A 25,518-nucleotide genomic window follows, 5' to 3' on the forward strand; every position below is an offset into this window, starting at 1 on the left:
CATATCCCAGCTCTGGGCTCCCTTGGGGGCTGTGATGACTGTCTCTGTCTATTGTCTCCCAGTTTTGTGGTTGCTAATACTCTTTGCCCACAAGTTCATGAGTGCCTGGAGGGGACAGGCTGTGTCTTTCTGTGAGGAGCCTGGCACAGACTTGTGATTATGAATGTTTCTTGAATGAATGTTCAAATCCCCTTGGATTTACCCAAAATGTTTGAAATTGTGACAGAAAGCCTCCTTTTACTTGAAAGAGTGAAGTGGGGATGAAGTGTGTGGTCCTGGTGTCGGGCAGACCCCTGAGTGTGCACTATGCTAATGTCTCCATGATGTGAGGGATGGTTTATCTTAATCTGTGTCCATTCCCTAGAAAGGGGCCACTTACACAGGGCACTGAATTCATGTCTTGTATGCTGATGCTTCTTATAAAACCTTTGTCCTACTTTCTTTTTACAGCAAGGAAATTTCCAAGATTCTGAAAAGTTCCTACCTTAGAGGCATGAATTTGGCATCATTTTTCACTGTGAGCAAAATCATGATTTTTGTCACCTTCATCACCAATGAGCTCCTTGACAACCTTGTCACAGCCAGCCAAGTGTTTGTGGTGGTGACGCTGATCGAGGCTCTGCGGTTTTCGAGCACCCTCTATTTCCCCATGGCCATCGAGAAGGTGTCAGAGGCCGTCGTCAGCATCCAAAGAATCAAGGTTTAGTGAGAAATAACTTTTTAAAGTTATAGACAGATTTTACCTAAAATACCTCTTTTATGTGGTGTCACTGTGTGCCTATTATGTGAGATTTAACTCTTTCAGTGCCAAGCTGACAATCTTTCCAAAATGTATGTATTCCCCTCTTTTCTTAGGTAAAGTGCATTAAAAGTACTGTAAGATCCATACTTGTTTAGGGCCAGTAGTATAAATGGCAGCAGCACAGGCTCTTGATGTGCAGTGATGGCTGCAGGACTATTAAAATGTTTAAAAGCAGGAGAAGCAAACAGATGCATCTGTTGTGCTGGCTGGAATGATTAGGCAGCAACGGTGCACAGTCCTGGGGTGACTAGGATTCCTCTCTGGGGCGGGAGGGAGGAACTTGCTGAGAAGTCCCTGTTCCTGGGCAGGAAGAGTGGCTTCAGATTCACTTAGTTCTCTGTGTTTAAAAATGGAGTCTTTCCTCCAAAAGATGTTTTCCTGTTGATTTCTGATCTCTACATTTTTATTCCTGTCATTATTTTACTTTGTGTTTAAGCATGTCTCTAGCTGCCCTCTTCCTTTCAAACTTGTAATTCCGACCATACTTATTGTCTCCTTTTTTAAACTAAATGTCCCTGAGTAGTCAGGGGTAAATAAACTAAATGTCCCTAAGTAGTCACACAAGGGCCTGGCACGCAGTAGGTGCTCAAGTATTTATGTTTAAAATGAAGATTAACTCAGCTCTATAAAAATGAATTTATTATGACCTCATAAGTCCAAGAACTGTCTATTTTTCTCTAAGTGAGGAAGGGGGGCCCATGGTCCTCGCCTTGGATGACTCCAATAGGATTGCAAAAGATCTCAACTTCAAAGCACTCACTGAAAGTCTTCAGTAACTTTAACATCTAGTAACTATCTGTCTCTGAGGTTGTTTTCCATTACCAGCTACAAGCGAGTCAGTCTTTTTGGTAGTATCAACTTTCCTGCATAACCTGTTCTGGGTCTGAAATTCATGGCTCTACTGGCCATTTAATTTCAGCTTTTTCATCAGACTGAGTCTTGGAGAAAATCCAGCCAGCACTTCTGGTGCTTTTACAAGCTGATCATGTGTTGAATGGGGTCTCATTTAACCCTTGGAAGACTGACATCTGTTCACCTCAGAGGTATTGTTTGTGGACAGGTGCTCAATAAATTTAATTCTTCACATAGGGCATACTTTTCCTTTTCTTTATTTTTTGTTTGAAAGTGGGCTGTTTCTATTCTAATGTATACAGATTGAGTATTGATGTCTTGGTTACATTCTTAAGCTGAAACTGGAATTTGATTCTGTCTAGACCAAATATACAACATATACATTACTCTCTAGGACCCTTAATCAATAGAAGTTGATAATAGGCCAGACGAGAAATTTAAACAAGGCTTCACTGAGGCTTGTGCTACAGCACAAAGTATGAAAATAAGAAACTGATGCCCCGTTGACACTTTCAGAAGAGTGAGCTAGTTCCTTAAGTGGGGTGAGGGTAGGGGAGGATTGGTGGTTTGAGCCACAGGGGTGACTAAAGTGGTCTGCACCCCATCTTGTAGGTGCCATGTGCCAGGATCGTGCACAGTTCCCTGCTTTCCTCCCAGAAGCTCAGAAATGCCAGTTGGCTGGTGGTGTTTTGTGTCTTACTGTTCGTGATTGCCTTTGCATGTGTGCAGGTGTGTTTAGTCTCTTGTGGTTTCTTTGTATTTTGTTACTCAAGGAGACGTTTGTCCAGACCCTCCCGTAGAGGGTCCCAGGTCCCAGCCTGTCCCATCACCTTTTGCTTGTTGCTATGTCAGCTTAGACTGTGTAAGGCTGTAGCCGTGCAGTCAGTGGTTGGGTGGTTTGAACAGCCATGCAGTCTGTTCCTTCCTTTAGCTGATGCCCTCGTTGGGCTGACTGTGCAAGGCTAGGTCTTAGCTGGAGTTGGGACTGTAAAAGCACACGAATGATGTAGTGTCTCCCCTCTGTGTGACTTAGGATTCCTCAGGGGATTCAGAGGTAGGAAAGGCAGTGCCAGCTGGGGATGTGCTGAGCTGGTTTCAGTAGGGTTAGTGTTTGAGATGGACCAGAAGGGTGGGTGGGATCAGTACTCAGGGTGTCCAGGCAGAGGCCTCCTGGGGAGCATGGACTTAGGTGCAGGTGAGTCACTTGGCGGGGGTGGTAAGCTTGTGGACACTCTCAGTGGGGCTGTAAGGCGATAAGGAGGGAGCAGTCTTGGGGTGGGGTCAGTGGTGTTGGGGAAGACTGGGGAAGTAACCAGCAAAAGTAAAGTTGCATTATTGAAATAACTAATAGTGAGTGAGATTCTGAAATTATGTTGTTTCAAGAGGAAAAGATGGTTGGGAGAGAAATGAATTGTGTCAGAAAAGGCGAGAGCTGGTACCTGGCTGACGATGGTGGTGGGGAGAGAGAACTCAGGCTGCAGTGGTTGAAAACTGGCAAACGTGTCCTCAGACCACTCTCCGTCCATCCTGCCTCCTGGTGGACTCAGGCTCTGGACGGGTGGGAGTCACTGTGCTCAGCGTTAGGTTCTCAGTGAACTTGGATGAGAGAAGGAATGAATGAAAGCATCTTCCACCAGCTGATATTTGAGGGAAATGCAAGCATCCTGTCTTTCTTTTCCTGCACAAGGGTTTTTACATTCAGTTTTGACCAGTTCTTCTTTTTAAGTAGAAGTTTGCAATCACATTTATGACTCTGAGGCATGATAGACGGGGTGTCAAGATGTTTAAGCAGTAGATTACTATTTATGTGCCGTTTTCTTTCTCAAACATCCTCACATGCTTGTTTCAGTTTTTCCCCATATGGGTTAGGATTTGGTTTACCTGTAGGTCCCAGAGGTACCCATGCTAAAGCTGCTTACAGGGGTCATTTGTTTTTCTCTCATGCAAGAATCCTTGTGAGGCTCTGTGTGGGTTTCCTGGGGCTGCTGATACAAAGTACCACAAAACATGTGGCTTAAAACCACAAGAATGTTTTGTTTCACAGTCCTGGAGGCTGCTGCTGCTGCTGTGAAGTTGCTTCAGTCCTGTCCGACTCCTTGTGACCCCATAGACGGCAGCCCACCAGGCTTCCCCATCCGTGGGATTCTCCAGGCAAACACACTGGAGTGGTTTGCCATTTCCTTCTCCAATGCATGAAAGTGAAAAGTGAAAGTGAAGTCGCTCAGTCATGTCCGACTCTTAGTGACCCCATGGACTGCAGCCAGAAGTCTGAAATCAAGCTGTCAGCAGAGTCATGATCCCTCTGAATCCGATAAGGAAGCATCCTTTCTTGCCTCTGCTAGCTCTGAGTGGTTGCAGGCAAACCTTGCCATTCCTTGGCTTGAAAGCCATCACCCCAGCCTCTGTCTCCATCATCAGGTAGCTGTTTTCTGTGTGTCTATCTCTGCATTTCTCATGAGGACCCCAGTCATGTTGGATTCAGGGCCCACCCTACTGCACTGTGATCTCCCTTTAATTGATTACATTTCCAACAACCAAATTTCCAAATAAAGTCACATTTTGAGCTAACTGGAGTTAGGATGCATCTTTTATGTGGTGATACAACTCTCCCCATAACAAGTCCCATGGCTAGTGTGAACCTCCATGGTGTCGGGACCCAGACTCTTTCTCTCTTCTTATGTTACTCCACTGCATGTGACCTTGACCCCGCTGGCAGCCCCCAAGGCCCAGGCTGGGATGGAGGAAGGTCCTGGTTGCTGTCACTCTCCACTGCCCTGGATTTAGTCACGTGGCTGCTCCTGTCTGCTCGGGAGCCTAGAAACAGAGGGAGGGCCTCCTTCCAGGCTGCCACGTGCAGCTAAAATCCAGGGTTTGTTACCACAGAAGAAAGAGCAGATTTCAAGGACAGCCAGCAGTCTCTGCCTCTTGTTCACAGGTTTGAGGACCTTGGGGAGTGGGAGTTGTCTAAGTTGTTTGTTCAATTTCTCTGTTGCTCTAGCTTTTCTCACTGAATTATATCTAGCATTTGCAAGGCAAGAGGGAGTTTTCTTCTATGTGTTTGTCAGCTTTGTAGCAATTTATAAGACTTTGTTTTCTTCAACTATTGTGCATCAGTTAGCTGCAAAGTGGTGTAGAAGGTAACAAGAAGCGAGAGGTGCAGCCATTCCTGCTGTGGAGGAAAGAGGGCATTGACTAAGAAGAGGCAGTGACTGTGAAAAGATGCTTGTGAAATATTTTTTAAGGCATAGAAACTTAACACAGTTTTCTTTTTAGAAAGATGACTTAGTGATAGTTAATGACAAGCAGTGATGTGGTATTGACACATACGAGGGGGAAAGCAGAGGGTACAGGGTTTGCACTCAGAGTCTCTGTCATTGGTCTTGTGTTCCCAGCCTGTCCTGTGCCATCTGCTTCCTGACGGCCTGGGAAGGGCCTTCCTCTCTGTGTTCTAGCAGTGTCGCGTGGTGCTTGGCACATGGTGGGATTCAGTTAGTATTTATGAAATAATTTCCTACCAGCTCACCTGTTTATTGTTGGTAACACAAAAGTAAAACAATAAAAATGTCCAGATTCTAAATGTATTGGAGTCTGAAGCCATATTTTCTTCTTAGAGAAGAACCAGTACACTTGTTGAGAAAGTAACAAAGATAGCCTCATGGCCAGGGACTCTTATTTATTTATTTTATACACACACACAGACACACACACACACACACACATACATACTCTCTATATGTGTGTATATGGTATGTTATATATATGTATATCTTCTATACTATATTATATACTTAGTTGTACATATAATAATATATTACATACTATATACTATTTAATTTTCTCATGTGAACCAAGACCTAATAAAATACAGTTGTAAAATGATAGGTAGGTATAAATGATAAGTATAAAACTTTTTATTGCCAATTCCAGAGAAGCAGTTGATTTGTTTGTGCTTTGTTCTTGCAGTATAAACAGTCTATGTTTTGCTTTTTTTCTGTAGAACTTTCTGTTACTTGATGAGATAACACAGTGCTACCCTCTGCTGCCATCAGATAGTAAAACGATCGTGGATGTGCAAGCTTTTACAGCTTCTTGGGAAAAGGTAAGAAACCTTGCTTTCCAAAATTAAGACTGCTAAAAGACAACTGTGACATAGATTTATTGGAGAATTTTGAGAATTTACATATACTGTAAAATGTGACTTGCTCATTTACTTAGAATATATTATAAAAATTCTCAGAATCAGGGATGAGATTTGCAATGGAGATTAAGTGTAAAATCAGCCTGAGACATTTGACATGTTACTCTTTTTCTCATTTTCAAGAGAGCTTTCAGTGTATTAGCACATATTGAACTTAAAGTATATATGTTCCTCTTTTAATTTTTATTTTTCATCATGTTTTATTACAGAGTATTGAATATAATTCCCTGTGCTATACAATAGGATCACCTTAAGCAAAAGATATAGAGCACAAATAGCTTTTCTTGAAAACCCAGATCTAATATTTTGAGCTGAAGTGTGAAGTGTCAGTTGCTCCACTTGTCTCTGAGTCTTTGTGGCCCCGTGGACTGTAGCCCACCAGGCCCCTCTGTCCACGGGGATGGATACCACTCCAGCATTTCTGTTGTTGTTGTTGTTCAGTCGCTCAATCATGTCCAAATCTGTGCGACTCCATAAACTGCAGCACGCCAGACTCCCTTGTGCATCACCAACTCCAGGAGCTTGCTCAAACTCATGTCCATCGAATTAGTGATGCCATCCAACCATCTAATCTTCTGTTGTCCCCTTCTCCTGCCTTCAGTCTTTCCCAACATCAGGGTCTTTTCTAATGAGTCAGCTGTTCGCATCAGGTGGCTGAAGTATTGGAGTTTCAGCTTCAGCATCACTCCTTCCAATGAATATGCAAGATTGAGTTCCTTTAGGATTGACTTGTTTGATCTCCTTGCTGTTCAAGGGACTCTCAACAGTCTTCTCTAACACCACAGTTCAAAAGCATCAATTCTTCAGTGCTCAGCCTTCTTTATGATGAAAACTCTCACATCCATATATGACTACTGGAAAAACTATAGCTTTGACCAGATGGGCCTTTATCAGCAAAGTAATGTCTCTGCTTTTTAATACACAGTCTAAGTTTGTCATAGCTCTTGTGCCAAGGAGCAAACATCTTTGAATTTCATGGCTGCAGTCACTGTCTAAAGTGATTTTGGAGCACAAGAAAATAAAATATGTCACTGTTTCCACTTTCTATTTGCCATGAAGTGATGGGACCAGACGCCATGATCTTAGTTTTTCGAATGTTGAATTTTAAGCCAACATCCACTCTTTCACTCTCTTCTTTTACCTTCATCAAGAGGCTGTTTAGTTCCTCTTCATTCTCTGCCATTAAGTGGCATCATCAGCATGTTTGAGATTGTTGATATTCTACCAGAATTCTGGATTCCATTTTGTGATCATCTAGATTGGCATTTTGCATCATGTAATCTGTATAAAAGTTAAGCAAGTAGGGCGACCATATACAGCTTTGACGTACTCCTTTCCTAATTTTGAACCAGTCTGTTGTTGCATGTCCAGTTCTAACTGTTGCTTCTTGGCCTGCATACAGGTTTCTCAGGAGGCAAGTAAGGTGGTCTGGTATTCCCATCTCTTTCAGAATTTTCCACAGTTTATTGTTATCCATACAGTCAAAGGCTTTAGTCAATGAAGCAGAAGTAGTTGTTTTTCTGGAGTTACCTTGGTTTTCTGTGATCCAACAGATGTTGGCAATTTGATCTCTGGTTCCTCTGTCTTTCTAATTCCAGCTTATACATCTGAAAGTTCTCAGTTTATGTACTGCTGAAGCCTAGCTTGAAGAATTTTGAGCAACACTTTGCTAGCATATGAAATGAGCTCAATTGTGTGGTAGTTGGAAAAAAGAAGGAAACTTCCAAAAGTGAGCTAAAGCTCCCTCAAATCCCCAAAGAGATAAAATTTGATGAAGAGGTCTCCATGACACAGTATCATGAAATAGGAAAGAGAAAAATGTGGGTTACATTTGGCATATCAATTTTGTTGATTTTTGTTATATTTTCCACTTTCTAAAAAAATTTGTGTTACTTTATTAAAATGGGTAAATTAAATTAAAAACTTTAATTTGTAGGCATCAGAGACCCCATCCCTACAAGACATTTCCTTTACTGTCAGACCTGGTGAACTGTTAGCTGTGGTCGGACCTGTGGGAGCAGGAAAGGTAAGTTAATGATGTCTTTTGTCAGCTTGATGCAATGTCACAGCTCCTGTTAAATTCTCAGAATGGAACCCAGATCTGTGTGTGACTCAGATTGAATTGAGTGTGTCTAGAACAGTGTCTCTCTAGGTGTGTTCATGGGACATTCATTATACAAGAATGTTTCATAGCCAAATAAATCAGGATAAACTCACGCTGTCTTTTCGTTCTTGGTGCTTCCCATTTCCCTGTTAGGAACTGCCTGTGGGGAATTTGGATGTCTCAGTGAAAGAAATTATTCATGTGACAGCTATTCAGGATTAAATTAAATTAAATCAGACTTAAATTGAAGAAAGTGGGGAAAACCAATAGACTATTCAGGTATGACCTAAATCAAATCTCTTATGATTATACAGTGGAAGTGAGAAATAGATTTAAGAGACTAGGTCTGATAGAGTATCTGATGAACTATGGATGGAGGTTTGTGACATTGTACAGGAGACAAGGATCAAGACCATCCCCAAGAAAAAGAAATGCAAAAAGGAAAAATAGCTGTCTGAGGAGGCCTTACAAATAGTTGTGAAAAGAAGAGAAGCAAAAAGCAAAGGAGAAAAGGAAAGATATACCCATTTGAATGAAGAGTTCCAAAGAGTAGCAAGGAGAGATAAGAAAGCCTTCCTCAGCGATCAGTGCAAAGAAATAGAGGAAAACAATAGAATGGGAAAGAATAGAGATCTCTTCAAGAAAATTAGAGATACCAAGGGAATATTTTATTCAAAGATGGGCACAATGAAGGACAGAAATGGAAGGGATCTAACAGAAGCAGAAGATATTAAGAAGAGATGGCAAGAATACATGGAAGAACTGTACAAAAAAGATCTTCACGATCCAGATAATCACGATGGTGTGACCACTCACCTAGAGCCAGACATAACAGAATGTGAAGTCAAGTGGGCCTTAGGAAGCATTATTATGAACAAAGCTAGTGGCTGTTTTGGAATTCCAGTTGAGCTTTTTCAAATCCTAAAAGATGATGCTGTGGAAGTGCTGAACTCAATATTCCAGTAAATTTGGAAAACTCAGCAGTGGCCACAGGACTGGAAAAGGTCAGTGTTCATTCCAATCCCAAAGAAAGACAATGCCAAAGAATGCTCAAACTATGTCACATGCTAGTAAAGTAATGCTCAACATTCTCCAAGCCAGGCTTCAGCAATACGTGAACCATGAACTTCCAGATGTTCAAGCTGGTTTTAGAAAAGGCAGAGGAACCAGAGATCAAACTGTCAACATCAGCTGGATCATGGAAAAAGCAAGAGAGTTCCAGAAAAACATCTATTTCTGCTTTATTGACTATGCCAAGCCTTTGACTGTGTGGATCACAATAAACTGTGGAAAATTTTTAAAGAGATGGGAATACCAGACCACCTGACATGCCTCCTGAGAAACCTATATGCAGCTCAGGAAGCAACAGTTAGAACTGGACATGGAACAACAGACTGGTTCCAAATCAGAAAAGGAGTACTTCAAGGCTGTATATCATCATCCTGCTTATTTAACTTGTATGCAGAGTACATCATGAAAAACACTGGGCTGGAAGAAGCACAAACTGGAATCAAGACTGCCAGGAGAAATATCAATAACCTCAGATATGCAGATGACACCACCCTTATGGCAGAAATTGAAGAAGAACTAAAGAGCCTCTTGATGAAAGTGAAAGAGGAAAGTGAAAAAGTTGGCTTAAAGCTCAATATTCAGAAAACGAAGATCATGGCATCTGGTCCCATCACTTCATGGGAAACAGATGGGGAAACAGTGGAAACAGTGGCTGACTTTATTTTTGATCTCCCAAATCACTGCAGATGGTGACTGCAGCCATGAAATTAAAAGATGCTTACTCCTGGAAGGAAAATTATGATCAACCTAGATATCAGATTAAAAAGCAGAGACATTACTTTGCCAACAAAGGTCCATCTAGTCAAGGCTATGGTTTTTCAGTAGTCATATATGGATGAGAGTTAGACTATAAAGAAAGCTGAGTACTGAAGAATCAAGGCTTTTGAACTGTGGTGTTGAAGACTTGAGAGTGCCTTGGAGTGCAAGGAGATCCAACCAGTCCATCCTAAAGGAAAAATCAGTCCTGAATATTCATTGGAAGGACTGATATTGAAGCTGAAACGCCAATACTTTGGCTACCTGATGCAAAGAGCTGACTCATTTGAAAAGACCCTGATGCTGGGAAAGATTGAGGGCAGGAGGAGAAGGGGATGACAGAGGATGAGATGGTTGGATGGTATCACCAACTCAATGGACATCAGTTTGGGTAAACTCTGGGAGTTGGTGATGGACAGGCAGGCCTGATGTGCTGTGGTTCATGGGGTTGCAAAGAGTCAGACATGACTGAGTGGCTGAACTGATACTGTTCAGGATAGACAGAGACAATGGGGACTTCTTTTCATCTTTGTGGCCCTTCCAGGATGTCTGGAGATCATAAAGGCTTTTCCTGGAAGCTTTGAGCATTTCCTCCTGTGACTTGACATGATCCCATCAGTGCATGTGTAATGAATGTGCAGCCATGTGCTGGAGAACAAGGTACAGACGTGAGCAAGACCCTTACTTTCTGCCTTTCAGAGGCAATCAGCTTGTGGGGCAAAACAGATATGCAGACATATTATTTCAGCCCAGCATTGTGAGCACTCTGATGGTGTGGACACATACACACCACATCTGTGTTATGTTGAAGACTGAAAGGAAAGGTGCACATACACTTGGTCTGAAACAACAAAATACAGCAACCTAATGTGGGATGTAGGCTTCCCTGGTGGCTCAGTGGTAAAAGAATCTACCTGCTAATGCAGGAGACACGGGTTCAGTCCCTGGTCTGGGAAGTTCCCACCTCCCAGTTGTGGAGCAACTAATCTCGTGCACCACAACTGGTAGGCCTCTGCTCTGGAGCCTGGAGGTGTACCAACTGAGCCCACGGGCCACAACTGCTGAAGCCTGCCCACTAGAGCCTGTGATCCTCAACAAGAAAACTCCCATGCACTGCAATAATGACCCAGTGCAAGCAGAAATAGATAAAATTAGAATTGTGGTATTGCAGAAACTGACACAACATTGTAAAAAAAAAAATGAAAAAGATAAAAGAACTAAAAATAAATACATTTATTTTTTAAAATGTGGGATGTGTACATGAAAGGGTGCTGATTTCCTCTGTCATGGACTTTTGCTCTGCAGACACAACTCACTTGATAGTTCTTTCAATTAATCATCTTTGGCTATATTCTTCACACATAGCTTTTTAAGAACAAGTGTTTGTCAAGTAAAGGATACCAGATGCAGGAACAGTTGCACTAAACATCAGATATATCAAATACACATCCTGCTGGGCTCTGCTAGAGAAGGATGTTGCTGCTGCTGCTAAGTTGCTTCAGTCATGTCCAAATCTGTGCGATCCCATAGATGGCAGCCCACCAGTCTCCGCCTTCCCTGGGATTCTCCAGGCAAGAACACTGGAGTGGGCTGCCATTTCTTTCTCCAATGCATGAAACTGAAAAGTGAAAGTGAAGTTGCTCAGTCATGTCCAACTCTTAGCGACCCCATGGACTGCAGCCTACCAGGCTCCTCCATCCACGGAGTTTGCCAGTCAAGAGTACTGGAGTGGGTTGTCTTTGCCTTCTCCGAGAGAAGGATGCTAAACATTTTCAATTATTCTTTGCTGAGTAGAATTTCACCTGGGGAGATACTCGGGCAGAGTAGATTGTTTATACTATTAATATATTCCTTGTCGGTCGTTTTCATTGACCATTAGTGTTATTTTTATCTTGTTTTTTTTTTTTTTTGGTCTCAACTGTGAGGGCTGTACTTGATCCTGTTGAAGGAAAGGGTTCTATCATGTATCAAGGGCCAGGGTGGGGTCGGCTGTGCTGCGGGGCGTGTTCCACCCAGAGTGCTGCCTGTTCACGTGTGTGTGTTGCTGTCTGTTGCAGTCATCACTATTAAGCGCTCTGCTGGGGGAGCTGCCCCCGAGCCAGGGGAAGGTCAGCGTGCACGGGAGGATCGCCTATGTTTCTCAGCAGCCCTGGGTGTTTCCAGGGACTGTAAAGAGTAACATTTTATTTGGGAAGAAATATGAAGAAGACAGATATGAAGAAGTAATAAGGGCTTGTGCTTTGGAAGAGGTGAGTAATGACTTCTGAGTTACATATACTTGAATTTCAAATGATGATAGTGGTTTACACTACAAGGTTTGTTAAAGGTTCTTTTTAAGAAATAGATTTTTGAACGTTGCTTAACATTTAAGTTGGTCTTCTGGCTAAATCAGCAGGATAAGCATATGTATTTACATATGCCATCGTTTCAATTCTTATAGGTTAGTAACACAGAATACATGATCTGGAGGAGGGGGGATTGTTTCGTTCTGTGAAGTTTTCATTCACTTTCAACATTTTTTAATGGAAAGTTATAAATATTTACAAAAACAGAGAGCATGGTGTAATGAACCCTCATGTACCCACCCCCAGCTTCAGCCAGAATCAGCTGGTGGCCAGTCTTGCTGCATCTATACCCCTGCCAGCCCCACCCCCACCTGAGTATCGTGGAGCAGATCCTAGACCTCAGATCAGTTCATCTGTAAACATTTCATTATTTTTCTCTAAAAGATAGGAAAGCTTTGGGGGAAAAAAATCACTACTTTATTTCATCTGAAAAATACTTCAAATTCCTGAATATCAGCCACCTGCTCATCTGTGTTTACATGCTGCTGATCATCTCACTGAGAAATCTTCACCACTGTTGGAACCCACACAAGGTCTGCCCCCTGCGCTTGGCTGATGCCTCCTTGGTCCCATTCAGTCTGTGAGGTTCTCTCACCACTTCATTTTTGACTTGTAATTTATTGTTTAAGGAAACCAGAATGGCTTAAAATTTCTTTTTAATACTGTGTCATTTCACTGAGGGAGATTGTTTTCAGAAACGGCACTGAGTTTCACAGAGAATGGTAAGATGAAAGGTCTAACTGTATTTTGGGAATTAAATAAGATTAGTGAGTAAATGATGAGACCTAAACTTAAGAGATAGAGAATACAGTTGACAAAAAGAAAGGAGAAAGAGTAAATCATGTTAAATATTATGTTACTCTCTTGGGTTGTAAAAAATCAGTGAATAATATCATTAAAGGTCTCCCCCGGGGTCTGTTCAGTACAGTCTGGACATCTGACTGCCCTTTTGTACTGTGAGGAAAAGACAGGGACAGATTTTCAAAGGTGAGGTGTTGAAGGCTCCAGACCTGCTTTCTGAGGAAATAGTGATTTGCCTGAAACAAGGGATTGAACATCATAGGTTGCATCAGGTATGTGTGCGTGCTAAGTCACTTCAGTCATGTCCAGCTCTGTGGCACTATGGACTGTAGCCCGCCAGACTCCTCTGTCCATGGGATTCTCCAGGCAAGAATATGGGAGTGGGTTGCTATTTCCTTCTCCAGGGGATCCTCCCAACCCATGAATCAAACCCGAGTCTCTGTCTCCTGCATTGGCGGGTGGGTTCTTTACCACCAGCGCCACCTGGGAAGCCCTGCATTAGGTGAGCAGCATTTTACAATGATGTGGACACACACAATTGCTTGTTTCATGGGCTCATTTCTTTACTCCAGGTTCTTGTTCATGGGTAATTGTACATTTGCAGAAATGATGTCAAGTTAGCAGAAATGAGCTAGATTTTTATTAAATGGTCTAGATATCATATACAGAGAAGGCAATGGCAACCCAACTCTAGCACTCTTGCCTGGAAAATCCCATGGACGGAGGATCCTGGTGGGCTGCAGTCCATGGGGTTTCTATGAGTCGGGCATGACTGAGGGACTTCACTTTCACTTTTCACTTTCCTGCATTGGAGAAAGAAATGGCAACCCACTCCAGTGTTGTTGCCTGGAGAATCCCAGGGACGGGGGAGACTGGTGGGCTGCTGTCCATGGGATTGCACAGATTTGGACACGACTGAAGGGACTTAGCAGCAGCAGAAGGGACTTAACAGCAGATACCATATAAGAAGGGAAAGCAAGTGCAGAACAGTGAGAAGAGTAGCCCCCGTTAATTCCGAGTCCACGTGCAAATCATTTTTCTGCCTTTCACACATGTGCACAGACACATGTAAAAAGGTTTATGAGTTATTCATTCTTTATGAGTATCTTCAATATTCCCATCTTCATTTTATAGTTAGCAAAACTGAGGCCGGGACAGATGAGACACCTCATCTCTACATTTGTAGCTCAAGTTCAGATCCTTGGGACCAATGCTTTGCATAGCCTGGTGGGGTGACTGGACCACTAATGTGGGCAGTGTTCTGGGCCTTCACCCACATGGGGCATGTGGGCAGCACAGACTTTGGTGGAATGTGCCCTGCAGGACTGAGATGCACAGCAGATCTTCTGTACATGATTTGACGTCTATAAACATGGACTGCTCTCCTGTCCTGCTGCATAGTTGGGACATGGGGTTGGGGTCCCTTGTGCCCATTCTCTCCTTGGCAGGAAGGGAGGCCCAGCATGGAGAAGCAGCAGAGAAGAGAGTTCTGGCCCTGGGTTCATCACTTGCCCACTGTCACTCTGGACACATCCTGTTACCTGCCTGGACCTCTGACGTTTCTGCAGTAAAATGAGGACATTGGGTCAGAGGGTTTTGTTCCTGCTCTGAAGTGTCATCTATGACTCTGATTAACAAAAGGTTAGAAGGTCTTTACGACACCTGGGAACTACTTAGTAATTTATGAGACCATCTGCTTATCTCCTTTTGGATTCCAGGTCTCAGTGGATGGACGTAAGGCAGGCACAGGAAATAGTGGCGTCCTGTAGACACAGAGACAGCATAGACAGTGCGGTAGAAAAGCCTTGGCCTTTGGAGAGAAACAGTCCTGTGTAGTGACTCCAGGTGTTTGTCTCAGTTTCCTTTCTTATTAAATGGGGGAGGGGTGGGATTACTGTAAACATTACAGAAAATGCCTGTGAAATGTAAACAAACCAGGGTTTCAGTAAGTGGTGCCCATTGTTGCTATTCTAACCTTTTTCTCTCCATCCATCTATCCATCAATATAAATATAATAAAGATTTCTCCTTATTATTCTCCTTACTCTCACCTCCCCCAAATCCTGGAGGAAAAGCCATAAAAAAGCAACATCTATTTATTTATTAGCACTTTATTTATTTTAATTGGAGGATGATGACAATATTGTGATGATTTTTGCCATACATCAACATGAATTTGCCACGGATATAGATATGTCCCCCCATCCTGAACCTATCTCCCACCTCTCTACCCACCTTATCCCTCTGGGTTGTCCCAGAGTACTGACTTTGGGTGCCCTATTTCATGTATCAAAATTGCACTGGTCATCTGTTTTACATATGTTAATGTATATGTTTCAAGCTATTCTCTCAAATTATCCCACTTTCACCTTCTTCCACTGAATCCAAAAGTCTGTTCTTTACATCAGTCTCCTTTGCTGCCTTGCATGTAAGATTGTCATTATCATCTTTCTAAAAGCAACATTTTTTATATAACATATGTTTAAAACAACTAGATGTATTATACTAGGTCTTATTGAAGTAATTAAGTTCATTGAGCTGAAAACTTTTCTGTAACAAAATAGGGACACATGAAGTAATCACACTGGCAGTTTCAATTCAGGTTGATGACATCAACTCCACGGTCTAGGAGTCAGAAGGTTCAGGAATTGAGCGCCAGTTTCTCTGTTGATCAGGTGTGTGGTTTTGACTGTTTGATCCTTACAAGCCTGTTACTTCATCTGTAAAATGGACATAATAAGACCATCAGTCTCATTAGGTTGTTTTGAGGATTAAATATGGTTGTGATTTTAAAACACCTGCTTGCTAAGGATACAACAAGCACTCTGTAAGTATTCGAATGGTTTTGAAAATAAATTAGTTTTTAATTATAAGCTCAGTTTCTGGTAAAATTACATCCATAAAATGTGACACATAAGAAAGAAGATATTTGAGTATTAACTTCCATTGTTTGAGTTGGTATTTCTGTAGGTACTCTACACACAGTACATTATAGAAATCAACAATAATAATATTCTGTTACCATAATATAAGCAATATTGTGTGCACCATTTGTCTCCATGTTATCTTTAAGGCTTTTGAAAATGTTTAGTGAACACATATTTAAAGGTATCAAATTTATAAATTCTAGTTTAGTATTTTTCCACATAGATCACTTACTTGGCCATAGGATAGTAAGTTTATTGACACTTACATGTCTAAGTGTAGAGGCCTTCAAAATTTTGAATTACTCAAGTGTTGTCTTCATTTCAAACGTACCTTCAGTCACCACCTGGGCAGCATGATGTGAAAGAGCAGAAGGCTCTGAACTGACATGAGCTGGTTCAGATTCCAGCTCTTCTGTTTAACAGTTGACCGCTCTCAGACCAGTGATGCAGTCCTCACTTAATCTCAGTTTCCTCATCTGCGAAATGGGGCCAGTACTTACTGTGCATCTTGCTGTGAGGATTAGAGATAATCAGCATCACGTTCCAGAACAGAGCTTGGTAACAGATCTTACCCCCCAGGTGCTGTGAGAAGCTGTGTGCACATGTACAAATGATGGAGCAGAATAAGACGGGTCCTTCACAAGAAATGAGAGATGTAAACAGAACCCAGCAGGAAGAGAGACAAGTCCAGGCTGGTTCCATGGGAGAGAGTGCTTGGGATGAGCCTGGAAAGATGGGCAGGATGCTGACAGGCCATGAGAGGAGGGGCGATTCCACAAGGAAGAAAAGCTGTGAAGGAAGGAGGGCTCCTGCTGCTGGACTCTAGAGTCCAGCCCTCCCCTGCCAGGGCCTCACATCTGGCCCCTGTTAACCATTTCAGCAGTCTGCTCCCTAGTGCTTCTACTGTAAGTCTCCACCATCCCTGAAGGGCCCTTGATGTGCTTCTGGACAGATGGCATCCAACCAGCATCACCATTTCCTAGTTTGCCTCTAGTGTGTGTGTCTGCTGTTCAGTGAGAATTGGGGAAATTTGGGGGCTTCCCTGCTGGCTCAAATATTAAAGAATCTGTCTGCAATGCAGGAAGACCTGGGTTCACTCCCTGGGTTGGAAAGATCCCCTGGAAAAGAAAATGGCAACCCACTTCAGTATTCTTGCCTGGAGAATTCCATGGACAGAGGAGCCTGGTAGGCTATAGTCCATGGGATCACTGAATTGGACTCAACTGATTAGCACTTACTTACTTAACTTAGAGGTAACAAATATGAATAAGAACACTTTCCTGTCAGCAGAAGGAACTGTAATATATGCCCAACTCAGGCTTTTCCTCTTTGATCTGATCAGAACATGGCAGCTGAGAGATCAACTTTACTTGCTTTTACTTCAAATCCTCCAAAATGTTTTTCCCCTTGGTGGCTTGTTCATTTATAACGTGCAGAGTCAACAACACACTCGAAATGTTACCACCAGACTCAGAGACAGTTTCTCATGTCCTGGACAGAGAGGCTGTGAGTGCTTTTTCTAGAATGTGGTTAAGATTGCTGTATTACAATGTGGTGCTTTTTTAAGAAGAAAACCATTTGAACAACATGAAATCAAAGCAGGAAAACTAAGCAGAACAGTTTGCAAGGACTGTGAACAGTGAAAGAGAGGCCCAGTAATTCTGTGTGTGTGCATGAGGCTGAGAACTTATCACAAAGCTCTTTTTTCTTTTTTTCAATGAAAACACAAAGCAAGAGATGGTATTAATTTCTGAGCTCAAGAAAGAAAGAATGTGAGGTAATTATAAATTATCACAACAGAACATTTGCTGCCTTTCATCAGATGTACCTCTATTGAGATTTGAGTGAGTGAAGAACCTGTGTGTGTCTGTGTTTTGTGGATGTCAGGGAGGGTTATGATGGAGTCTCTTTCTTCCATGGTGGTCATATGCTTTTATGTTATGATTCACACTGTAAACAGGGTCCTACTCTTGGCTTGGTGAGAAAATAGGGATCAGTCACCAATAGCAAGTTATCAACTCATGTCGTTTTTTCATTTGTGCAGGTGTTCACACACTTTACATTCTCACAGCATCCTTGAGTTCAGTGCCTCTGGTTTCTGCAGCACATTCTATAGAGGAGGAAAATGAGACTTAGGGAGATCAGAGGACTTATTTATCATGGTGACACCATGTGCTACTTGCTTTCTCCCCAAATTTGCTACAGCAGAGACAGAGAATTGAGGGCTTCATCTGCAGAAAAGTACTGCTGGGCATCCTAGGTTGATGCCTGAGGAGTTTAGTGATAAAAACTCCAAACTCTGTCTATGACAGAATGTGCCAATTGACAATTATAGGCAACCTAAGACTTCTAATATAATACCATGTAATTTAAGTCTAAGGCAGAGGAACCAGAGATCAAATTCCCAACATCTGGTAGATCATAGAAAAAGCAAGAGAATTCCAGAAAAGCATCTACTTCTGCTACATTGATATGATAAAGCCTTTCACTGTGTGGATCACAACAAAGGGTGGGAAATTCCTAAAAGAGATGGGAATACCAGACCACCTTACCGGCCACCTACAAAACCTGCATGGAGTTCAAGAAGCAACAGCTAGAACTGGACATGGAACAAAAGTCTGATTTCAAATTGGGAAAGGAGTACATCAAAGCTATATATTGTCACCCTGCTTATTTAACTTACATGCAGAGTACCCCATGTAAAATGCCAGACTGGATGAAGCACAAGCTGGAATAAAGATTTCCAGGAGAAATATCAATAACCTCAGATATGCAGATGATATCACCCTTATAACAGAAAGCGAAGGGAAACTAAAGAGCCTCTTGATGAAGGTGAAAGAGGAGAGTAATAAAGTTGGCTTAAAAATCAACATTCAAAAAACTAAGATCATGGCGTCTGGTTCCACCACTTCATGGAAATAGATGGGGAAATAATGGAAACAGTGACAGTTTATTTTCTTGGGCTCCAACATCACTGCAGATGGTGACCGCAGTCATGAAATTAAAAATGTTTGCTCCTTGGGAGAAAAACTATGACAAACCTAGACAGCGTATTAAAAGGCAGAGCCATTACTTTACTAACAAAGGTCCATATAGTCAAAGCTATGGTTTTTCTAGTAGTCATGTAAGGATGTGAGAGTTGGGCCATAAAGAAAGCTGAGTGCAGAAGAACAGATGCTTTTGAACTGTGGTGTTGGAGAAGACACTTGAGAGTCCCTTGCCAGTCAATCATAAAGGAAATCAACCCTGAATATTCATTGAAAGGACTGATGCTGAAGCTCCAGTGCTTTGACCACCTGATCGGAAGAACCAACTCATTAGGAAAGACCCTGATGCTGAAAAAGATTGAATGCAGGAGGAGAAGGGGATGACAAAGGACGAGATGCTTGGATGGCATCCGTGACTCAGTGGGAGGGAGTTTGAACAAGCTCCAGGAGATGGTAAAGGACAAGGAAGCCTGAAGTGCTCCATTCCTTGGGATCACAAAGAGTCAGACACAACTAAATGAGTGAACAACTACTTAAGCCTGATTTCTATCTTGTCATTTTGGGAATGTTCCTGTCATCTATTCTTTTTTTCCCCCATGGTACTCTGGGGAAAATAGGCTGATTTGTCTATTAACTTCTTAAATGATATTCAAATATAACCTTTGATTGATTGCCAGATCCTCAAGTTACAACTGTATTTCCTTCTTAGTTTTGAGTTTTTCCTGCTTTCACAGACAAGCATCTGCTTAGTCCAGCTGAGCTGCTGGGTGTCCTTTGAGCACACCATTTCTTTCCTTTTGATTTTCCTGCCCAGCTTGCTCTTTCTGCTCCCATTTCTTGTACACACCTTATCTGTCACTTACTTTAAGTATTACCGTGAAGACTTGGGTCAGGTGTTATCCCTTCTCTGAAAGTGGGAAGCTGAGGCAGAGATCAGTAAAATGTATTTTTAAGAGACACTCATTCCTTGATAAAAACAAGTCCTGTGTTTTCACCCTGGGCCACCAGCTCTCACACCTGTGTCTCTAGCACAGACCTTCACACCTGCAAGTACAAATGCAACATGACCCCACTGGGAGGTCATCTCAGTTGTCCATGAGCGAAGTTCCCTAAACCTGCATCCACCATCTTCTCCAACTCAGTAAATGGAGACCCTGTCCTTCCCCTTCCTCACCCCGAACACCACAGTCTCCTCTTCTCTTACAACCACAGCCATCCTGTCAGCAGGTCTTTCGGGCTCCGCCTTCAACATGTGCCTGGAGTGTGACCCCATCTCCCCATTCCCGCTGCTCTCACTCTGGTCCTGACCACCGTCATCTCTCACCTCGATTATTCTGGGAGCCTCCTCACTTGTATCCACCCTCACCCTTCCCCACTTACTATCTGTTTTCTGTAAAGCAGAGGAGTGATTCCTTAAAACCTCAAACAGGTCCGTCCTCCCCCTCCTCCTGTTACTGGAGTGCCCCCAGGCTCCTCCTGCTCTGTCTCCGCCCTCACTCCCCTCACTCTCACTCTGCTCTCCTGCCTCCTTGTCCTGAACCCCTTGGGCATCTCCCCGTGGCCCCTGCACTCGCCCCTCCATGAGGAGCAGCCTCTCCAGGTCTGCCTGAGTGCCCCCTCCAGATCTGCTCACATCCCCTCTGAGCAGAGCCCTCCCCTCCTGGACTCACTTCCCTCCTTCACTCTCCATCCCCCTGAACAGGCTTCCTTTTCCTTCCTGTCCTCAGTACTTGTGCTCAGGTTAATTTTCCACATCGTCGCTCAGGTTAATTTTCCACATCGTCTGTCTTCCATCATGGAAAGAAACTCTAGGAGTTTTGTTTCTTCACAAATGAGTTCATTGTTCCCAGAGCAATGCCTGTCATACAATAAGTAGGTCCTCAGTAAATATCTGTTAAAATGGTCAAACGCATAGATGCTGTGCAAAACTACAGAATGAAAACAAAAGACACTGACAGTGTTTTTTTTTTGTTTGTTTTTTATGTTAAAGGTCACAGTTTAGTTACTCTGACTTATACCCACTGCTGTAGCTTCCCAGGTTGCTTGGTGGGAAAGAATCCACCTGCCAGTGCTGGAGACACAGGAGACACTGATTCGACCCCTGGGTCAGGAGGATCTCCTGGAGGAGGAAACAGCAAACCCCTCCAGTGTTGTTGCCTGGAGAATCCCATGGACAGAAAAGCCTGACAAGCCCTAGTTAGTCCATGGGGTTACAAAGAGTTGAATACAACTTAGCAGCTGAGCATGCATGCATGTTAGTCAAATACTTGTATGAGGAACTAATGCTAAAAGTGTAAGATGGTAGTAGAGCACAATTTATGTCTTTTTCTTTCCCCCCGTTTTCTATCTGTATAGGATTTACAGCTTTTGGAGGAAGGAGATCTAACTGAGATAGGAGACAGAGGAACCCCGCTGAGTGAAGGACAGAAAGCCCGGGTCAGCCTCGCCAGGTAAGTGGGGTTTCGGTTGCCATCCGCCCCTCCTCCTCCGTGGCTCCCAGTGGACGTGAGCACGCAGACCCAGCTCACCGGGTGGGTCTGTGTGAAGCAGGATCTTGGCCCTTTCCCTGGGCTCTTGGAATGAACATGGAGTTGTTGGATGCCATCATGATTCAGGGATGAGACCCAGAGAGTGTGAAGTGTCCCCTCCTGACGTCTCTTTACGTTTTCTAGAGCCATGTATCAGGATGCAGACATCTACCTCCTGGACGATCCGCTCAGCGCAGTGGATGCAGGAGTCAGCAGGCACTTGTTTGAACAGTGAGTTTGCTCCTGTTTTCTATCATTTCTTCTTTCCAAGAGCCCTGTAGAGATGAGGGAAGAGAGCTCAGGAAAGCCTTTGTGCTCCAGGAGACTCAGCTCCCGCTGCCCTGGTGTCCCTCCCTCCCCTCCCTTCCCTCCACAGAAGATCCATCGTAGAGAAATCTTGCATCCTGATGAGGTCAGGACTGGAAAATACAGCAGGTGCTTCCAGTGTGTGTGTGTGTGGGGGGGGCATTGGGGTCCATGCTTTAGGGAGTGACAAACAGATGGCAGTTTCCCTCTTGCTACTTGCAGTTGATTACCAGACACTCCAGGTGGATCCAGACCCCAGGAATAAGAAAGATGATGTAGGGTTTTTAAATCAGAGAGTGAGACTCTATAACCTGGTACTTGGCTACCAGTTTTTTTCCTCCATCATTTCCTTAAGGCACGTTAGAAGCGAAGTTTTCGGTACTGACATAGGGCTTTCATGGAAAGATCCTGTTGGTTTATGCTTGTTATTCTATCAGTTTGGAAATAAAGTCTAGGATTTGAGAATCATTTGTTCCACATCTGAGTATGATTTCAATCATTTCATGTTATTTCATGGATGCTTACTAGAGTTAATACTTAGAGCTACAATGTAGTGTCACCTATAATCTGGCTTGAGTCTTGACTCTCATTCCTGTTTCTAAAATGTAGAACTTGTCAGTGGCTCCTGGTTGGCTATACAATGACTAAATTAGAACAACTCTGATTATTTTCTGTGTATAATGTGTCCTAACACACACTGGCTGAGGCCTTTTATAGAGTCTAGTCTGGGCTTTTTGAAAGCCTTGCGAACTTGTTTTTTTCCTAAAACAGCCTCCACATCTCCCCCATGGTCAGGTCTCTTGCTGTTGTTCACTTTGTTAAAGGCAATGAGCCTTCCAGCTGCAGTTATTAACTCCCTGCTGTGTGCACTGAGATCAGTACCTTACTGCACAAAACATCTTAGTTTACAAGGAGGACGGTGAGCCAGGAGAGGGGAAGGACCCACACTGGGCAGAATAAGGGAGACTAGGACTCTCAGCTCTCATTCCTGCCTCTGAGGAACCTCACTCTACGTGGAGCTTGTTAAGACAGATGTCTGGGAAAAGCTCAGCAGAGTCAGGGTTTAGAGAGTTTTAATACAGGATAGTAGGTGCTGAATGTAAAGTGGAAGTGTCAGCTGGAGGCTTTCACTGAAGTTGGAAAGCTCCCTGTGCCTGGGGCTGGGCAGGAAGAACCCTGGGGGCAGGTGTATGGAGGCTGAGAAGAGGACCCAGTCCTTTGCTGAAGCAGGAGTAGAAGCTCAGGTGTGGAGGGAGGAGGAAGCAGGGCTGTGAGGAGAACAGCAGACATGTCCTCGCCTGGAGGAGGCGGGGTGTGCAGTAAGGAGAAGCTGTTTGGAAATTCTTGCTCTCAGCTCCTGTGTTAGTTTCTAGTACTGTGTCTGTCCAGGCTGCTCTCACAGGAACCAGAGCTGGGTGGCTTTAGAAATAACAAGTTTTTATCTCATGGTTTTGGAGGCTGGGAAAGTCCAAGTCAGGGTGCTGAAAGATTCAGCATGATGAGAGTCCAATTCCTGTGGCCTCATGTGGTGGCAGAGGTGAGGGAGCCTTGTGGGTCCCTTTTATCAGGGCACTAATCCCTTTCTTGGAGTCTCCACCCTCATGACCTGGTCCCTCCCAATGGCCCCACCTCCTAATACCAACACAGTTGGGATTAGGTCTCAATAGATGAGTTTTCAGGAGTAAAACATTCAGTCTATAGCACATTGTCACAGATGTGGGTGCTCAAAGAATAGAAATTAAATTTCTCACAGTTCTTAAGGCTACAGGTTCATGGTGTGGGTGGTCTGCTTTTTCCTGAGACCTTTCTCGGCTTCTGACCACATCCCCTCGCTGTGTCCTCACACGGTCGGGGTTTTCTCTAGTTGCAGTGGGCAGGGGCTACTCTCTAGCTGTGGTGCATGGACTTCTCACTGTGGTGGCTGCTCTCATTGCAGAGCACAGGCTCTAGGGTGCATGGACTTAGTAGTTGTGGCTCCTGGGCCCCAGAGCACAGGCTCAGTTGTTGTGCTGCCTGGGCTGAGGTGCTTTGTGCACGTGGGAGCTTCCTGGACCAGGGAGGGAACCCGTGTCTCCTGCACTGTCAGGTGGATACTTTGCCACTGAGCCACCAGCAAAGCCCCCATTTGTATATTTTTGCTTATGTATCTGTTGCCTTAGGAGACTGACCTAAGAAAACATTGGTATAATCTATGTCACAGAATGTTTTGCCTATAATCTCTACTGGGAGTTTTATGGTGTCATGTCTTATGATTAGGTGAAGGTGAAGGTGAAGTTGAAGTCGCTCAGTCGTGTCCGACTCTTTGCGACCCCGTGGACTGTAACCTACTAGGCTTCTCCGTCCATGGGATTTTCCAGGCAAGAATACTGGAGTGGATTGCCATTTCCTTCTCCAGGGGATCTTCCCGACCCAGGGATCGAACCCAGCTCTCCCACATTGGAGGCAGATGCTTTAACCTCTGAGCCACCAGGAAGTGATTAAGTATTTATGCCATTTTGAGTTTATTTTTATGCATGGTGAGGGGGTGTGCTCTAACTTCATTGATTTACATGCTTGTGTCTCTGTCCTTGTGTCTTAGTCTCTTCATCTAAGCACACCAATCAGATCAGATTAGATCCAGTATAATTAAGAGTAATAATTAACTTTAAAGTCCATGACACCAAATTCTAAGGTACTGATGACTCAGGTGACTGGATGTGAATCTGAGGGGACATGATTGATTTACAGCAAGTCCAGAAGAGCAAAGTAGAGATGTCAGCAGAGTTAACAAATGTGAGAGGGAGGCCTGCGAGGAGCTCTGGGCTCTGGACACTAGGAGCTGGCTAGGAGCTAGGATTCCACATCCACTAAGCGGGCGTTGTTAGACTGTGGTGGAACCTGCCCTTGTTTAAAACATGCTTAGTGTTGGGGTCATAAAACAGTTGTGGAGATGGATGGTGGTGATCGTTGCACATCAACGTGAATGTACTTAATGCCACTGAACTGTGTGCTAAAAATGGCAAAAACGGTAAATTTCATGTTAGGTATGTTGTAACACACATACAAACCTGAATAGTGGCACAGAATCCTTGAGAATAAGAGGGAACAGGGCAGATGACACATGGCGTTGTCTCTAGCTCTCTGATCTGACCCCCCCTTTCCCAGCCTCTCCCATTCATGACTTGATGAGTTTTCCTATAGAGAAGTGCCAGTGTCTCATCACGAGTTCAGTGACAGCGGCTCGTGCTGTGACAGAGATTCCCCACCCCCACCCTCCTGGCACTATGAGTGTCTCAGCCTCCTTGTTTCCAGCCCCACCCTGAGTTCACTAATGTGTGTCACCCCATCTTGTGAGCATCTGTGCAAGTTCCCCATCAGGGCAGGAACAGATTCTGCTGGTCATTGCATCCGTGTCATAGGGAAGGGAGAGCAAGGCATTTTGGTGCCAAGTACAGGGTGCTGATCGCAGAAGTTCTCCTGAGTTCTTCTTCAAACACTGGAGATATTTATAAAATCCTCTCAAGTATTTTGAGTGTTCCGCTTTGGATATACACTTGATAGAAGCAAGCTTAAGACTATTGTTTGTAATCAGAACCACATTCTCCAGGGAAAGTTAAAGCAGAGAGCGTGAAAGCAATTTAGGAAACCACTTAGCAGCAACTGGAGAGAGTTCTCAAGTCAGAGAATCGGATGGAACAATATGCTGTGAGAGATGGTGGTCCTGTGGAAGCTTGGTCATGGGGAGGGTTTTGTGTTACAAATGAATGACTCACACTTCTGCTTGCCCGTAACAGTTTCCTTCAGTCATGAATTTATATTCAAGGTCATTGAGGTTCATGACTTTTACAGCTTATGCTGTGAAC

The 25,518-nt window shown here is 43.6% G+C and overlaps 1 protein-coding gene across 1 annotated transcript in view; it reads left to right on the forward strand.

The window, feature by feature from the left end:
• LOC138089048 (ATP-binding cassette sub-family C member 4-like) overlaps positions 1–25,518 on the forward strand; it is a 159,708-nt gene that overhangs the window by 33,189 nt on the left and 101,001 nt on the right. Inside the window, exons 8-13 of the mRNA XM_068984371.1 lie at positions 451–700; positions 5,652–5,753; positions 7,789–7,878; positions 11,841–12,032; positions 21,198–21,292; positions 21,515–21,601. Of these exons, the coding sequence (XP_068840472.1) occupies positions 451–700; positions 5,652–5,753; positions 7,789–7,878; positions 11,841–12,032; positions 21,198–21,292; positions 21,515–21,601 (816 nt within the window). The remainder of the gene's footprint in view (positions 1–450; positions 701–5,651; positions 5,754–7,788; positions 7,879–11,840; positions 12,033–21,197; positions 21,293–21,514; positions 21,602–25,518) is intronic.

Source organism: Capricornis sumatraensis, chromosome 12 (genome assembly GCF_032405125.1).
Source record: "Capricornis sumatraensis isolate serow.1 chromosome 12, serow.2, whole genome shotgun sequence".
In the NCBI taxonomy this organism is placed as follows: Eukaryota; Metazoa; Chordata; class Mammalia; order Artiodactyla; family Bovidae; genus Capricornis; species Capricornis sumatraensis.